Genomic DNA, 19233 nt, shown 5'->3' with positions numbered 1-19233 from the left:
TACATTGAGAGACGGGCAATCATTTCTGCGATCTAGGAACATGGGTACAAGCGTGCTATCACGCTAACATCATTTAGCGCCATGTGGCGATAATGACCGTCATGGCAGATCGAATCTTTAAGATCCCCAACGACTTCGACCGCTCATTTGACTTCCCGTTAGCGCTTGTCTGACGTCGCACATACTAGCCGGAAGATGGATCGTGGACCGCTCATTGTGAGGGGGGCGTAGCTGCATCCATCTTTCTCCGTCAGGTGGTCAGTATTCAGCTTTAGGTGCATAAAAAATTATTTCCAAAGGTTCCCCCGTTGTAAAATGTTTGTTAAAAAAAGGACACACTTGTACTGCTCTTGTATTCAGCAAAATAATCATTGCAATCAGAAGAAGGCCTCTCAGCTGACACATCACTGCTATCTGGACCAAATGTGCCGCCATTACAAAAGGCACACAGTTCCATCCAGATAGACCCATCATTCCCGCAGTGGGGGAAATAGGGATAATAGGTCATGACTACAGTAGGAAGATTTGATTGTGAGCTCCTTTAGGGTAGAGTTAGCTAATCAATGTACTTTGTAAAAGTTCTATATAAATAAATCATAATAATACATATGTTGTGCAAAAGTTTTGTTTAATAACTAAGCAGTTTCCATGTCAACTGAGAATCAGCATGATTTCTGCCACATTGATGTCCTGCCATTGTCTATATACCGCCTACTATCTTCCACAGTTGTCATATAGCTCCACTGTTGGAGTACGTATTGTGGTTCATCAGCTGGGGGTGGGAGAAGCCGCAAATAGTAAAATATTGGTAATTGAAGTTACTGATATTTTACTGTATACTACTCTAGACCTAACCCTGACCCTTAAAGAAAACCTGTACTGAAAATAAAAGTCAAAATAAGCATACACAAGTCATACTTACCTTCCATGTAGTCTACTCCTCAGTGTCTTTCTCCTGTCCCGCGTCCTATTTGTTCACTATGATCAAGGGAATTTTCCGTCCTCCATTTTGAAAATAGCCATTACCCATAACAGCTTTCTGGTCAGCACACAGTTAAACTGTAACATCGCCCACTTGAGCCATAGGGAAACATGGACATTACCTGGTACATCCGTTTTCCTCTCAGCTATAACTGACAGCAACTGATATTTTACTGACAGCAACTGATATATTTCAGATCTGACAAAATATTGTCAGAACTGGATGGGATTATTGTCAGAAGAAAATGGAGCGCTTCTGAGAGGAACTGATGGCAAGGTAACTCTGTAATGTTCATTTGAAGTTACCTCATGTGTTTATTTTAAATATTTTTACTCAGTACAGGTTCTCTTTAACTCTTAATTGTTGGTGTCTAACCTTAACCCCCTAATACCTAACCCTAAACCCTCTGTAGGTGCCTAACCCTAACACACACACACACACAGACACACACACACACACACACACCCTTTCCCCCTCATTGTGCCCAATCTTAACTAGCCATTTGTTTACAACCATTAAAAGCATAGCCGCATCAGGCAGCCAAATCACAGCTTGGTCTCCCAATAGCCGTAATTTAACACAGCCATCTGTTAGGCACTCAAATGACTTTATTCGCACTAGTGTGACACGGTGTGGCAAAGCTTTCATTACATGACATTGGCAACAACTGCATCTGGAGAAGTGATGGTCATGTCTAGGAGAACCCATGGAGAAGCATGTGATTTATTTGATCAGCTGATAGATTTGCAAAGCTCTGATTTGCTGTGATCCCATCCTGCTTTAGCACATGATCATGACTAGCACACCAGAGACTTACATATCTATCACCTGACCAAACTGATCACATGCTTCTCCATGAGTTACTCCTAGACTTGACCATCGCTAATCTTGAGATTTATAACTGCATTGTATTACAGTCCTAACACATCCTTTTCATTATGATAGACATTAAAATTGACCTTTTATTTTTTTATTTTTTTTGTAGGACTGCAAGGTTTATCTAGAAGCAGAAATTCAGTTTACAGATGTTGCGACGTTGGTGGAACACTACTATGGAAAACCATTACCCGGGCACGACACCCTCGTTCTGAAATATGCCTATGGGTGCTCAAATAATCCCAGGTGATAAGACTGCCATTAGGAATGATGACTTTTTCAGCACTGTGTTGGGATTTGCTCAGATTATACATGTGGAGAACCACCACATGGTCATTGTGGGTCCTTTCGATAAACGCTAAATAAGACACAAGGTGACTGTTGCAGCCAAGGAGCACTGATGGCCCGGAGAACTAAATCAAGAACACCTAAAGATCAAATATCCTGGCCATTTGAATATTATCTCAGCTGTGAGAAGGAATATACATCCAAGTAGAGTGAAAAGATAAAGGAAGGACGGATGTGGTGATACAGACAGCCTGTGATGTTTATCTTGCTACCAGCAGGATAGGAACATTCCTGTATGCTCCAGAGATAGCCACAGAACATGGACCATGCTTCAGAACATATGATACGTGAAGAGCACCAAGCCAGAGGAGGTTCAGCTCCCACTTTTCATTGCTTGGACAGTTCCAGACTTTTATTCTTAGACAACGAAGAGAGAAGATCAAAGCGCATTTGGCACCCAACTACAGTGGAGGAAGACTTCCAGTTAAGAACTGGACCAGTTTTGTTACTAGACCAATGACTGACAGCTATTGGTCAAGCGTTCCTAATTCATCGGAAAGCTTCTTGTATCCTAACAGGCGTGAGCTGGGACCTCCTTCACTGTGATTATCTAAGCACTGACACTGGAAAAACAAAGCCGAGCGTAAGATAAACTCTGTCTGACGGTTTTTGTTGCCTCCTTTTGTACTGCATACACTACGAGATTGCCACCGCAGGGTGTTGTAGGCCACGTTTCATGGACTGGTAACCTACAGAACAGAAGATGAATGAAGGAATAGTTGTTCATTCTTCAAGTTGTTGCATTTTCTTATTTATTTCCATATGATCTGTCTATTTTCCCTCCAATTATTTCTTTTCTAGGCAAATATTCCATCTACTAATTTTTACTTTCTCAGTGCACAAACAGTGGACAAAATCAGCTATGAGCTAATCAGGCAGTGTCCACTGATAGATACATACGTGTAAATCATTCAAGCCAGCTCAACAGATTTCTGTATAGAATATATTTCTGTCTGTTCAGCACTCATATACGCCAGAAAATCTGTCACTGAATTGTTGTAACAGATGACAAAAAGTAATGTTAATGCCCAGTTTTGAGAATAATAAAAAACAAACTTCTATATCTGTGGAAAATATAATGTGCTGGTCACAAGGTTTCACAGATGGTGCCTAATAACACTAAAGGGTACCATAAAACTATAGGAAATGCCATATTTAGAAAAGGTTGTTGTTAAAGGTGTCCTTTGTCAGTCCAGAGTATTGTGAGGTTTATGTAGTCCTGTGTCATAATAATTGTCAAGTTTGATATTATCAACAAAACCATATAGAAAAAAAAGTAGTTGTCTTTATTTTGAATGCCAACAGCTATATTCTTATTGCGATTGTATACAGTGTGATGGCAATAATCATACAGCAGTTTCACCTGAAAATGTTACAGAACAGTTAAAGAGGAACTTAAACCCACGATTGAACTTCATCCAAATCAGTATCTGACACTCTTTTTCCCACGAAAAGTCTTTACCTTTTCTCAAGTTGATCTTTGGGGGGTCTGTATGGCTGATATTGTGGTGAAACCCCTCCCACAGTGTGATGTCACGACCATGGTCCTGACAGTTTTCTGTCTATGAATGACATTGCATTGTGGGAAATAACAGCTTTTTTCAACTGCCAAGGAACCAATATCTCCCTCTGGGCAAATAACTCTCAGTAACGAACATTCCATACAGGTCACCGGGAAGAACTAAAGATATCACCACCAAGCAATAAATTTTAGAACGTAAATCAGGGAGAGGAAAGATTTTACAATGGGAAAACACTGGCTAAATAATCTATAAATGAATATTGTAAAAAATTAGCAACTTTATTAATTGTTATTTTCACTACAGTTCCTCTTTAAAGAAAACCTAAACTGAAATTAAAAGTCAAAATAAGCATACACAAGTCCTACTTATCTTCCATGTAGTCCACTCCTCAGTGTCTTTCTCCTGTCCCGCGTCCTGTTTGTTTACTGTGATCAAGGGAATTTTCCGTCCTCCATTTTGAAAATGGCCATTACCCATAACAGCTTTCTGGTCAGCACACAGTTAAACTGTAACATCGACCACTTGAGCCATGGAAACATGGACATTACCTAGTACATCAGTTTTCCTCTCAGCTATAACTGACAGCAACTGATATTTTACTGACAGCAACTGATATATTTCAGATCTGACAAAATGTTGTCAGAACTGGAAGGGATTATTGTCAGAAGAAAATGGTGAGCTTCTGAGAGGAACTGATGGCAAGGTAACTACTGTATATTCCTGCGTATAAGACTTTTTAACCCTTGAAAATCTTCTGAAAAGTTGGGGGTCGTCTTATACGCCGGGTGTCATTGATGCTGGGTGATACGCCCTATCCTGTTACCGCCTCTCAGATCTCCCTGCTGAGGGAGCGCAATCTATTCTTCCATACCGCTCTGATAAACAGGTAGACCAGGAGAGCTGACCAGTCTACTTAAGGAGAGTTGACCAATGCAACAAGTCAATTGACTATATACTGTTATATACTGGGTAACACATATAGTACAGCACCAGTATCTGTTCATACACAGCACCAGTATATTATTATTTTTTTTTAATTTGGTGTGCGTTGGAAGAGGGGTAGTCTTATACGGCGAGTATATCCCAAACTCTATATTTTAACTGGAAAAGTTGGGGGGTCGTCTTATATGCCCAGTCGTCTTATACGCCGGTATATACGGTATGTAATGTTCATTTCAAGTTACCTCATGTGTTTATTTTAAATATTTTTACTCAGTACAGGTTCTCTTTAAACTCGTGACTCTGTTTAGGTTTAATCGATTTCCAGTTTGTTCACCCAGCTCAATAAAAATCTTGACCATCAGTTAAAACAATTAATGTGTGCTCAATTTTATGGTTATAATTGATCAAACAGAGGAAAAGGGAAAAGATAAAAAAATTATGCTCTGCCTCACAGTCCAGTCTCAGAAGGAATCAAACAACAGTTCTTAGCCACATAGCCACCAGAAGCGAAGCTGTTCCTCTTCAGTTGCCCTCAAATAAACACAGAAAAGAAAAGAATTTCATCGCATAGACCATCAGTTCAAAATTTGATCCTCCACCAGCTAGGACCCGCGTGATATTTAGAGGGTAACACCTTCTCCTGTGTTCCACCACCCACAGGTATCGCCCTCACCTTTGACTGTAGCTGCCCAGACCTTACAGACAGCAATCAGCGCATAGGTAATCACCAACTCCTGGCTTCTCCCAGCTTCCGATCAACCAGATTGCTCACACCGATGCCAAATTTAAAGAAAGAAATAAAAATTCATTGCGTAGGCTGCTAATAACACTTGTTCTGGAGGGACTATCCACCGTCCAAGAGAGCCACCGTGCCTTTAAACTATGGGGGCCACCTCTCACACAAGTGTCCCAACACCCAGCAGGACCACGCTCACCTGTGGTATATGCTGCCCCACTCACAGAAAGCTAATTAGCGTAATGGTGAGCTGTCCTCCACACAGAGTCTTTGCTTTGGTATCAACTTCCTCCACGTGTAAGGAAAGAAGTAGCCCACTGCAACTGAATAATCTCATATAGTGTAAAACTATTTATTAAGAACACAGATAAAAGAGTGCTACTCACAAGCATTAAAAAGAATCAGGCATATAGTAAAATCCTTGAGGACGTCTCCTCCGTGCACTGCCAACTCCTGTCCGATTAGCCACGCCCTACGCGTTTCGTCTTACGACTCATCAGGAGCTATTGGACAGGACTGGTCAGCAGTGCATTAAATACCCTCCCCGTACATCATATTAATATATTCAACTTACTAGCATTTGAGTATTGCACGCCCAGATGCCCAAACCGTCCATGTTTCAAACAGCCTGCGCGAACAGAAACCCCCTCTGCGCATGCGCCACTCAGGACCGCGAGAATATGGTAATTTCAGCTGGAACGCACACAGCATACACGCTACGCGTTCCAGCACGGACATCTTGCCCTCCCTCACATGTGAATAAATCTGAATAAATTTGATACATATATTAATTTGAATAAGTATACAAGGAACCTCAATATGAAGAAATATTTTTTGAATAGACCACAAAGAGTTGAAAGGAATATTACACAAAGTGATGGTTTCCAACACACGATGCTGAGGAATAAGTCAAAATTCAATCCTATGGATCAGGCAAGAGGGAATACTGTTGAAGTGTTTAAAAATTTAGTAATGAAGGATGTAGAAAAGATTAATGAGGGGAAGAAAGATTGGGATAGGAAGACAGTTGAGGACCTGAGGAGGAGAGAGGATATAGTGGTGCGGCCTGCGGATAAGGGGGGAGGGGTGGTGGTTCTGAGTAAGCAACAATATGTGGGAGAAATGGACAGACTAGTGGGAGATGAGAGCACTTATGAATTATTAAGGGGTAACCCTACCCAGGAATATAGGAGAGAACTTTGTGGAATTCTGAGATATGGGATGGATATTGGGATCATCTCGGATGCGGAGTTTAGATACTTACTGGTGGATGCCCCGAGGATCCCAGTTCTATACCAGAACCCCAAAATTCATAAAAGTTTAGAACACCCACCGGGTCGTCCGATAGTAAGTGGGATAGGGGGTCTTAATCAAAGGATAGGTGAGTATGTGGATTTTTTCCTACAGCCGGTTGTCAAAGAGTTGCCACATCTGATAAGGGATACCAAGCAAATGCTGCAGAAGCTTGAGGGAGTAGTGTTCGGGGAGGGACGGTTCTTTATAACGGCGGACGTCTCCTCTCTTTACACTATTATCCCACATACAAAAGGAATTAAGGCAGTAAAAGAAGCTCTGGAAGAGATGGGCAATCTGAAGGGGCAGCAGATAGAGTTTATATTGGAGCTCCTTGGATATTGCTTGGGCCACAATTATTTTTGGTATGGAGGCAGCTATTATAGACAGAAGGTGGGCTGTGCGATGGGGGCAAAATTTGCCCCCAGTTATGCAAATATTTTTATGGGGAGGTGGGAAAAGTGTGTTTTGGATATGGAAATAAGTAGGCCCATTATACACTGGTGGCGGTACATTGACGATTTGCTGTGGATATGGGAGGGGGTGGAAGAAGATATAGTGAAATATGTGGAGAGTTTGAATAGTAATAATTTGGGGATTCAGTTGGATGCTAAATGGAGTAAAGATACGGTGGATTTTTTGGACCTAACCATATACAGAGAGGGGGTAGGGGTGGGGACTAAAACATTTTTCAAGAAAACTGATCGGAATGGATACATACCAATTAATAGCTGCCACCATGATACGTGGCTACGCAATATACCAAGGGGCCAATTGATTAGGATGAAGAGGAACTGCACCAGAGAGAGTGACTTCCTGGAGCAGCGTGAGATCCTGGTGAAAAGATTTGAGGAAAAGGGATATAGGAGGGAGGTGTTGGAGGAAGAAGTGCAAAAGATTAGACAAATGGATAGGGCAGCAACTCTCATAGATAAAACTAGTGGAGAAGAAGAGAAAGATCATGGGTTCTCGATTGTTTTAGATTATAATTCCCAATATAAACAGTTGGAAAAAAGCATCAAACGGCACTGGAATGTTCTGTTAGGAGACCACATACTAGCACACCACTTACCTCCCCGACCGACCTTTATATATAGGAAGGCAAAGAATCTGCAGAGTTTGGTGGTCCCTACTTTTGTAGATGGGCCGAAAAATAACAATACAAAGGACCTACTAGGGCAGGTCGATTTCTTCCCGTGTGGTACATGCAATGCGTGCTGCAAAACTAGGTCTAGGAGAAAGAACATGGTTACATCATTTACAACAGGTGAAAGTTTTAAGATTAGGGAATGTATAACCTGTAACTCCAGACATGTAGTTTATTTGGCATGGTGTCCGTGTGGGACACAGTATATAGGACGGACGACCAGAAAATTGAGGGAAAGGATGTCGGAACATGTCAGAAACATAGAGAATGGAGTAGAAGGACATAGTTTGTCAAAACACTTCAGGTTGAAGCATAACCGAGACCCTGCTCTGCTTCAGTTCACGGGGTTACAGAAGTTGTCGAATAGGTGGCGGGGTTGCCACAAAACCAGGGAGGTCTCTAAGTTGGAGACAGAATGGATATATAAAATGAAATCTTTACACCCTTTGGGTTTGAATATAGAGGTGGATATAAATTGTTTTATTGCTGATGATTAAAGGGGATCACCGTGTTTGGGCACAGTATAGGGATGTATATTTGGATATTTAATGTTGAATATGATGTGATAGTAACCATAAAATTGTTTGTAAATATGTTTGTTTTCAATAATGTGTGAGCATTACACAGTTGGGGCACGTTTTTTGTATATGTGGGGGGAGGGGGGTGTGGGGGGTAGTGTCCCCTTTAATAAAGTCAAATGTTAGGGGTATCAACAGTATCTATTGTTAAAATTAACACATATTGGTGTAGTACACGAAGTAAAGGAGGGTTTAATAATTAATAATAATTGGGAGAGCAATGTGAGGATATTAATTGGGTAATGGGTATTGACACAGGAGGTACAAGTTTGTATTTATATGTAATGGCAAGTGAGTAACTACACGGGCCCTCATATGCACGGGGTATGGGGGGTTCGGTCTATAGTTTTTTGCTTAATTGTTATATTGCGCACTTTGTTGCAAAAAATTTTTGGCTGCAGTAAGGTCCCTGGTCTCTCTAATGTAGTTGGAACGCAATGTAATTGTTAGACACTTCCTGATAGGAAGCGCCCGATGATGGCCATGATGATGCGGAGGGAGTTGGTCATGTGACTCCGCTGCCGTAAACTCGCGAGAGGTGGGCATGGACGCCATGTGAGGGAGGGCAAGATGTCCGTGCTGGAACGCGTAGCGTGTATGCTGTGTGCGTTCCAGCTGAAATTACCATATTCTCGCGGTCCTGAGTGGCGCATGCGCAGAGGGGGTTTCTGTTCGCGCAGGCTGTTTGAAACATGGACGGTTTGGGCATCTGGGCGTGCAATACTCAAATGCTAGTAAGTTGAATATATTAATATGATGTACAGGGAGGGTATTTAATGCACTGCTGACCAGTCCTGTACAATAGCTCCTGATGAGTCGTAAGACGAAACGCATAGGGCGTGGCTAATCGGACAGGAGTTGGCAGTGCACGGAGGAGACGTCCTCAAGGATTTTACTATATGCCTGATTCTTTTTAATGCTTGCGAGTAGCACTCTTTTATCTGTGTTCTTAATAAATAGAAGCAGTAAAGTGTTGTACCGTGTTAGCCATGAGTAAAAGCAAGAAGTTTTGAATCAGGATGATACCATTTATTGGCTAACTTAGAGATGGATAAACAGTGAGCTTTCGACTTATAAAAAGCCTTCGTCGGACTGGTTCCTGACCAGAACTGAAAAACACAGCTTATATACACTGACATACAGAGGAGAAACATTCTTTAGCAAACATAAATGTAATTAGATGCCTTAACTGTTACTGAGGAGACTTTCCCAGGCATCCTATCTAAATTGATAAGATCAATAGAATCCTCAACATGACATAAAGCAGACTCTGGTGATGAAGAGACATCGTAAATTCCGAATTCAAATGGTAACTGGCCTGGTTACATGCACCATTAATTCTAAGCTTAAGAGAATTGTGGCATTTAAAGCCAGCACCTGAAAGCAAATAAAATGAATAGTGACAGTGAATTCCATCTTACACAGCATATGGCACAAAAATGAATGAAAGGATAGAAAAATTAAAATTAAAAGAACTGTGGCATTTAAAACCCATCGTACCAGCACAAGAAGTTGGAGTCCTTGTTTAAACCATCTTGTACAGTTTTGAAGCAATGTATAAACTTAGTTTCTTGTGTTAGTCTCATGTTTCCCGATTTGAAGCCACCCATTAATACAGTGACGCGAAAATCGCTTAAACTGTGTCCAGGTAAACAAAAGTGTGTTGGTATTGGGAGATCAGTATAATTTGTAATATCCTTTTTCCTGCTGTTAATAGTGGATCTGTGGTGTGTCATGCGATCCCGCAGTGGTTGACTTGTTTCTCCCACATAAATTCCTTTGGGGCATTTTGCACACATGATCAGGTATACCACATTAGATGAGTCGCAGGAAAAGGTGCCTTGTACTTTGTATTCCTGTTGTGTACCCGGTATTAGTATCCTGTCAGTGGAATGGATGTATTCACAGGTCCCACATGTTTTCCCTCGGCAGGGGAATGTTCCATTCTGTTCTTGCCTATTTAAGGCACTCCTCACTATCATCTGCTTAAGATTGGGTGGCTGTCGGAACGCAAGGAGGGGAGGTTCAGGGAATATCTTTTTCAGTCTCTGATCCTTGTGTAGAACAGGATGAAGTTCTTTTGCAATCTTTCTTAAGATTTCCAAGCGTGGGTTGTAGGTTACTACCAGTAGGACACGGCTCTCTTCCTGCCTCTGCTTGTACTCCAGGAGCTGAGTCCTAGGGATGTTGTTAGCTTTCCTGATTTGGGTCTCAGCCATTAGAGGATTGTATCCCTGTTTTATGAAATTCTTCTTCAGGTAACCCATGTGTTTGTCTTTGTCATCCTTGTCAGAACAGATCCGATTGCATCTTATTGCCTGGCTGTAAATTATGGAATTCTTTATATGTTTGGGGTGGAAACTGTCATACCTGAGGTATGTGGGCACAAGGCACCTTTTCCTGCGACTCATCTAATGTGGTATACCTGATCATGTGTGCAAAATGCCCCAAAGGAATTTATGTGGGAGAAACAAGTCAACCACTGCGGGATCGCATGACACACCACAGATCCACTATTAACAGCAGGAAAAAGGATATTACAAATTATACTGATCTCCCAATACCAACACACTTTTGTTTACATGGACACAGTTTAAGCGATTTTCGCGTCACTGTATTAATGGGTGGCTTCAAATCGGGAAACATGAGACTAACACAAGAAACTAAGTTTATACATTGGTTCAAAACTGTACAAGATGGTTTAAACAAGGACTCCAACTTCTTGTGCTGGTACGATGGGTTTTAAATGCCACAGTTCTTTTAATTTTAATTTTTCTATCTTTTCATTCATTTTTGTGCCATATGCTGTGTAAGATGGAATTCACTGTCACTATTCATTTTATTTGCTTTCAGGTGCTGGCTTTAAATGCCACAATTCTCTTAAGCTTAGAATTAATGGTGCATGTAACCAGGCCAGTTACCATTTGAATTCGGAATTTACGATGTCTCTTCATCACCAGAGTCTGCTTTATGTCATGTTGAGGATTCTATTGATCTTATCAATTTAGATAGGATGCCTGGGAAAGTCTCCTCAGTAACAGTTAAGGCATCTAATTACATTTATGTTTGCTAAAGAATGTTTCTCCTCTGTATGTCAGTGTATATAAGCTGTGTTTTTCAGTTCTGGTCAGGAACCAGTCCGACGAAGGCTTTTTATAAGTCGAAAGCTCACTGTTTATCCATCTCTAAGTTAGCCAATAAATGGTATCATCCTGATTCAAAACTTCTTGTTCTTAATAAATAGTTTTACACTATATGAGATTATTCAGTTGCAGTGGGCTACTTCTTTCCTTACACGTGGAGGAAGTTGATACCAAAGCAAAGACTCTGTGTGGAGGACAGCTCACCATTACGCTAATTAGCTGTCTGTGAGTGGGGCAGCATATACCACAGGTGAGCGTGGTCCTGCTGGGTGTTGGGACACTTGTGTGAGAGGTGGCCCCCATAGTTTAAAGGCACGGTGGCTCTCTTGGACGGTGGATAGTCCCTCCAGAACAAGTGTTATTAGCAGCCTACGCAATGAATTTTTATTTCTTTCTTTAAATTTGGCATCGGTGTGAGCAATCTGGTTGATCGGAAGCTGGGAGAAGCCAGGAGTTGGTGATTACCTATGCGCTGATTGCTGTCTGTAAGGTCTGGGCAGCTACAGTCAAAGGTGAGGGCGATACCTGTGGGTGGTGGAACACAGGAGAAGGTGTTACCCTCTAAATATCACGCGGGTCCTAGCTGGTGGAGGATCAAATTTTGAACTGATGGTCTATGCGATGAAATTCTTTTCTTTTCTGTGTTTATTTGAGGGCAACTGAAGAGGAACAGCTTCGCTTCTGGTGGCTATGTGGCTAAGAACTGTTGTTTGATTCCTTCTGAGACTGGACTGTGAGGCAGCGCATAATTTTTTTATCTTTTATTCTTATATGTTGGTGTGACATTTGATTGTGCAGCATACCCACTTTCCTTTTTTTCTATTTTAGCTAATTAGGGGTGGAGCTCGCTAAGATATTACTACAACTTTTTTTACAGAGGAAAAGGGAAGTTGAGGGTATGTTCTGTTCAATGAAGCTTTGGTTAAACAGGTATTAGTTAAGAGGTTTCTAGAAACCACCAGATACTTACACAATTGATAGAAATTTTCCAACCTGTATAATCAAGGTTCTTTGATTCTACACTCAACATGTGGTCAGATTTAGAAAATTAGGCCTGTATTCAATTCACTTTTCTCCTAATATTTTCATAACTCATCAATAAAATGCCCTTTAAAGGGACTCCGAGCAGTGCCTGTGGGTATGCGTTTAAGCATACCCACAACTAATTAATTATATCCTCACACCTACCAGCATGATATTTGTAATTATATCCCCCTGGGTTCCTTGTATTTAATTGCATTGCACTGAATGGAGCTGCCGACACTGGGGAAAGTGTCATCCTGCATAATACAATTCTGAATAAGGAATCCAAGATGGCCACCGCGATTTCGATCGCGAAAATAACGAAAACTAAAAGGCAAAGGGTGGCGGTTTGTATATCATTGGAAAGAGGAGACAGAGAGCTTCAAAATGGTATGCATCTTTCCATAGTTACTGCACTGCTCGGAGTCCCTTTAAGCTGCTAGCAAGCAAGAAAATACTGAGTAATAGTTCACCTACTTTTGGTACTTTTGCAATTGCGGAGTGCTGATTTTTTTTTTTTAATCAACATGAAATTCATTTTAAAAACGAGAAATATAAGGAAATACAGTATATTCTGGTGTATTAGACTACTTTTTAACCCTTGAAAACTACTTTTTAACCCTTGAAAATCTTTTGAAAAGTCAGGGGTTGCCTTATACGTCGGGTGTCATTGATGCCGGGTGATACGCCCTATCCTGTTACCGCTTCTCAGATCTTGCTATTGAGGACTGTAGTGAAGCAGCGCAGGCGCACATGTGCGAGATCTGAGAGGCAGAGAGAGGTAATAGGATACAAGGGTGGGCCAGAAGGGTGAAAGAGGCGTGTATTATGGGCACAGTGCAATCTATTCTTCCATACCGCTCTGATAAACAGGGAAACAGGGAGAGCTGACCAATCTGCTTGGAGACAGGTAGAGCTGACCAATCCAACCAGTCAATCACCTGTATACTGTTATATACAGTACAGCACCAGTATCTGTTCATACATAGCACCAGTGTATGATGTTTTTTAAAAAAATTTTGGGATGTGCGTTGGAAGAGGGGTAGTCTTATACGGCGAGTATATCCCAAACTCTATTTTTTTAACTGGAAAAGTTGGGGGGTGGTCTTATACGCCCAGTCGTCTTATGCACCAGAATATACAGGTAGTTACATATAACAATTTTGCTTTTACCACCAAAGGTCTTTGTGGTCTTCCAATAAATCTGAAGCATGACATGTGAGAGGTTGCACTGTGCTTACAACGTAATACAAGAAAGAATTAGTCAGGTACATAAATATTGGGACATCTATACAATTTTAACAGTTTTGGCTCAATACACAACCACAATGGATTTAAATTGAAATGAACATGATGTGCTTTAACTGCAGACTATCAGATTTAATTTGAGGGTATTTACATCCAAATCAGGTAAATGGTGTAGGAATTACAACAGTTTGCATATGTGCCTCCCACTTGTTAAGGGACCAAAAGTAATGGGACAGAATAATAATCATAAGTCAAACTTTCACTTTTTAATACTTGGTTTGCAAATCCTTTGCAGTCAATTACAGCCTGAAGTCTGGAACGCATAGACATCACCAGACGCTGGTTTCATCCCTGGTGATGCTCTGCCAGGTCTCTACTGCAACTGTCTTCAGTTCCTGCTTGTTTTGGGGGCGTTTTCCCTTCAGTTTTGTCTTCAGCAAGTGAAATGCATGGTCAGTCGGATTCAGGTCAGGTGATTGACTTGGCCATTGCATAACATTCCACTTCTTTCCCTTCAAAAACTCTTTGGTTGCTTTTGCAGTATGCTTTGGGTCATTGTCCACTTGCACTGTGAAGCGCCTTCCAATGAGTTCCAATAGGTTTGCCTTAAAGAGACACTGAAGCGAGAATAAATCTCGCTTCAGTGCTTATATTCAGCAGGGGCATGTGTGCCCCTGCTAAAACGCCGCTATCCCGCAGCTAAACGGGGGTCCCTTACCTCACAAATCCCCTCCGTGCAGTGGGGGAATCTCTTCCGCATTGAGGCAGGGCTAATGGCCGCAGCCCTGCCTCACGCGCGTCTGTCAGTGCGTATCTCCGCCTCTCTCCCGCCCCTCTCAGTCTTCCTTCGCTGAGAGGGGCGGGGGAGAGGCGGCGATGCGCCGCTGATAGACGCGCTGTGAGGCAGGGCTGCAGCCGTTAGCCCTGCCTCAACAGCAGCAAAATCTACGACCAAGTTGGTCGTAGATTTTGCAGGGAGGGATTTGGGGGGTAAGGGACCCCCGTTTATCCGTGGGATAGCGGCGTTTTAGCAGGGGCACACATGCCCCTGCTGAATATAAGCACTGAAGCGAGATTTAGTCTCGCTTCAGTGTTTCTTTAAGCCAAGTAGGTTTAATATGGATTTTGATTTGTTAATATTGGTACTGCTTTTCTTGGCAGACCACCACTGGGAGAATGTGGGAAATTAATACAAATTATCACGTGGTAAACTGTATGAATGGACTAAAGCGGGTCCAAGAAGGAAACAATTCCCAGGATACCGAAAGTCCCAGTTTCCTAAGGCTATTAACCACTTGCCGACCAAGTGATTTCCCATTGATCTGTGCTGGGTGGGCTCTTCAGCCCCCAGCACAGATCGTATTGCAAGCAGGGCGATCAGACTTCCCCCCCCCCTTTTTTCCCACTAGGGGGATGTCCTGCTGGGGGGGCCGGTTCGCCGCCGATCTGCTGTGCCTTGCGGAGGGGGGCTCCTCAAAGCCCCCCTCCGCAGCGCTATTCCCCCTCCCTCTCCTTCCCTCCCTCTCCCTGGCTCTGTGGGCGGTACTGGACGGCGATACATCCTGTACCGCCTCTGATAGGCTTCAGCCTATCAGACAGCGGCGATCCCCGGCCTATCAGAGGCCGGGGATCGCCGATCTCCTTTACGGCGCTGCTGCAGCTGCAGCGCCGTACAGTGTAAATACTGGGGATTTCTTCCCCGCGTGTTTACATTTCGCCTGCGAGCCGTGATCGGAGGCTCGCAGGCATTTCACGGAGACACCCTCCGTGAACTGACTTGGAACGGAAACCCGCAGACAACCAGTTTACGCCGATCGGCGTTAGCTGGTCGTCAAGAGGTTAAGCATTGCTTTGGGTTCCCTCAATCAATTTAGCTGTTCAATTCCCACACTGTGCCATAAATAGCAACTTTCCACACAGACACCTTTATTTATTGACATTTATGCAACAATGCAGATATTGAGGTCTATTTTTACCAACTATTTCTTGTCTGTCCTCCAGAAAAAGCAAAGAGTTGGTGTTGTGTCACCTCTGTGAAAATGCCTGTGGTCGGTGCCAATGATGTGTGCATCATGCCATCTCAGTGTTGTTGCAATCCATTCTCTGTGGGAACAGTGCTGCCCTTTTTAAGACTGATAGCCTCAGTTCTGGGATCTGCTATAAGCTGTAACATCGCCAGAGGCGTATCTAGAGGGGCGCAAGCATGGCTTGTGCCATGGGCGCCACAACACCAGGGGCACCATGGCTGCCCCCTCATTCCATGTGCCCCACTACCATACTGGGGGATGTCTCTCAGGCATTTGTACCTGCTCTTATACTGAAGGACATCTCTCATTACCTATACTGGGGGGGGGGGGGCTGCTTATACTGGGAGACATGTCTAACTACAACTATTGGCAGGGGGCTACTAGTTATATAGGGGGTACCTGTCACTACCTATATTTGGGAACTACTTATACTAGGGGGAAACCTGTCACCACTTATGCCAAAGAAGGCTACTTGTACTGGGGAGACACCTCTAACTACATACACTGGGAGGGCAACCTAAGCTGGGGGCTACCTATACTGGGTTAACTACCTCTGGCTACCTAAACTAGGGTGCTAGCTCTGGTTACTTATAGTGTGGGGGCTACTTATATTGGGGGAACTCGTAACATTGCACGAAAATAAGCTGTTATTATGGAGAAAGGGGGTAAAATTGGGGAGGGGCGCAATTTCAGTGTTTGCCATAGCCGCTATTTTACCCAGATATGCCCCTGAACATCGATATTGCTAAACTGACATTTCTAGCATTGTAAGTGTTGTACAGCACATTTTCATTGTCCACAACAGAACTTCTGTCCCACTTATGAATTAACAGGAAATTTGGAATCAGGGAGACACCATTTATTGGCTAACTCAAAAAGAAAAAGAGTAAGCTTTCAAAGCTTTCAGCTAATGAGCCTTCTTTAGACTCTATTCCTGTATGCAACTTACAAATGAAATTAGTTTTATATACAGTAGAACCTTGGTTTCCCAGCATTCTGGAAACATGCTTGTAATTCAAAGCACTCATAACAAAACTAATTTCCCCATATGGTTTCATGAACACTCAGATGTTTCATTCAACAATCCAAAAACATTTTAGAAAAATATTTAATACAAAATACTGTATAAAGTAAAAACATAAAAAAGACTTTCATAACAGAATCATTGCTATCTGTTGGCTCACACCATCTATTTGTTTTATGTGGCTTTAACAAGGAACTTAAAGAGACTCTGTAACAAAATGTTCAGCCTTATTTCTTCTATCCTATAAGTTGCCATACCTGTTCTAATGTGCTCTGGATTACTGCAGCCTTTTCTAGTTGCACTGTCTCTGTATATCTAATCTCTTCTTTGTTAAGCTTTGTCGACCCAGAGAGGAATGCACTGCCTCTGCTGTGATAGGGACAAGTTATGCACGCCCCCTCCATGCCCCCTCCAGGCTCTATGTGTGTGCTGTGTTTATCCCTCACAGACAGGTCTCTGCTCTTAATTTCAGCTTGTCTGAGGGGGAAGTGAGCTGCCCATGCTAAGAAACTGTGAGAATCCCTGACTGGAGTTCACTACGCAATAAAAACTTGTAGTATACTGTAACATTATATGTGTGTATATATATATATATATATATATATATATATATATATATATAGATACACACACACACACACACACACACACACACTAACATCACTGCCTGGTTAGCGGCCATGGTTTTTTTTTTGGTAAACACTGCCTAAAACTGGCGATTGAAAGCCAGGATCGCGGCGGAAATGAAAAAGAGGGATCCAGGAGATCACAATGACTCGATTGGTATGTTTTTTATTGTACAAATCGAACAGTACAGATTCTCTTTAACCAATGACAGTTACTTTTGCCTACTTTTGATGATTTCATGAAAATGTGACACTGTAAAGTCCCTACACTCAGATTATGTACAATGAAGTACAATCATGCAGTGTAAATGAATAGCAGAACCATTGGCTCAGTTGTGGTAAATGTCCTGTACTTGTATACCAAGGCGTTGCTTGCTTATCAAGCTGAAATGTCATTAAAATTTTTGCTTGTCTTACAGGTCTTTTGTTTGTCTAGCTTAACATTACAACATTTGCACGGCAATTACAACCAATAATTTCCTCCACAACTAGACTGTATTGGAATTTCTGCATGGTAACTCTTTCAAATTCAAGCTGACTTAAGCCCCATACTCACGGGGGACGGCCGTCGCCGCAACCGCGTGGCACGCGCATGTTGCGGCGACAGTTCGCCCGTGTGTATGACGCGCGCGCCCCGAACCGTCGCCCGTTGGAGCTGTCGCCAGGCGATTGACATGTTCAATCGCCGGCTACAGCCGTCGCCGCAACCTCACCGGAACTGTCGCTAGCCCCGCATGTGTATGCGGGCTAGCGACAGCTACCCACAGACAGTACACGGAGCATCCGGCGGGGGGGAGGAACCTCGGCGACAGCTTCCGCCGCATCGCTAATCCCTCTGCTGCCGTGTGTATGCAGAGGGACTTGGCGACGAGCTGTCGCCGAACTGTCTCCGAACTGTCACGCACACGCTCCCGTGTGCAGCGACAGCTACAATTGTCCCCCCGTGAGTACTTAGCTTAAGGCTAGGTTTCCACTTTTACGTTTTGTGTCAATTTTTCTCTCAGAAAATTCGCATTGATTTGGCAACTAATAGTTAGTTGTAATGTCCCTAGGGCTCTTATGGCCGCGGAACGCCGAGACCCATGCTGAGGCGCAAGCCTCTAGGTTTTGGTGGGCTGCTGATGTCACTGGAGAGCATGGCGCTCAGCTCCCATTTTCGTGTTATTTGCGCGAAAATTCGAATTAAATCTATAGTTACAGTAAGTTGTAAGCAGTCATGACTAAGCTGTTACTAGGCAGATTATGTTATATTTGACTAATGGGAATTTTTGCATACAAAAATTTGCATAAAAACGCATACAAATTTTAAAAAAGCAATTTTTCACCAATCAGATTTATTGGATGTGAAAATGTCACGCTACAGTGGAAACATAGCGTCAGAGATAGTACCGTTTTGGCCTACTGGGCTTTATCCTTTTTTTCCTTTGAAACTTCAAAATCGATTTTCTCAAAAACTATAAGGTCTTTTTGAAAAAAAAAATTCCTCTTGTTCCCACTGTTCTTCCTGCAAGATTTGGTTTTTCTACCATGTAAGTAGGCTTTGCTATTAACCGCTAAAGTCGGCGGGCTTTTAATCACGAATCACTACTCGTGATTTGTGATTACATGCAGTTATTTGACTCAAAACTGCACTCCAGTCGGATATCCGTTTCTATTTGTGATCATGATCACAGGTCAATTCGGGCGGAGTTGAATTTGTGATCATTCGACTACTAGT

At 42.6% G+C, this 19233-nt stretch overlaps 1 protein-coding gene across 8 annotated transcripts in view; it reads left to right on the top strand.

The window, feature by feature from the left end:
- Positions 1-5042, top strand: part of SH3BP2 (SH3 domain binding protein 2) — a 156038-nt gene extending 150996 nt beyond the window's left edge. For all 8 annotated transcript variants that reach the window (XM_068276555.1, XM_068276546.1, XM_068276524.1 and 5 more), the window contains one exon: positions 1968-5042. In XM_068276555.1, the coding sequence (XP_068132656.1) occupies positions 1968-2108 (141 nt within the window). In that variant the 3' untranslated portion in view covers positions 2109-5042. The remainder of the gene's footprint in view (positions 1-1967) is intronic.
- Positions 5043-19233: the final 14191 nt, after the last annotated feature.

This window comes from Hyperolius riggenbachi, chromosome 1, assembly GCF_040937935.1.
Source record: "Hyperolius riggenbachi isolate aHypRig1 chromosome 1, aHypRig1.pri, whole genome shotgun sequence".
NCBI lineage: Eukaryota > Metazoa > Chordata > Amphibia > Anura > Hyperoliidae > Hyperolius > Hyperolius riggenbachi.
This window is presented reverse-complemented; position numbering and strand designations above follow the sequence as displayed.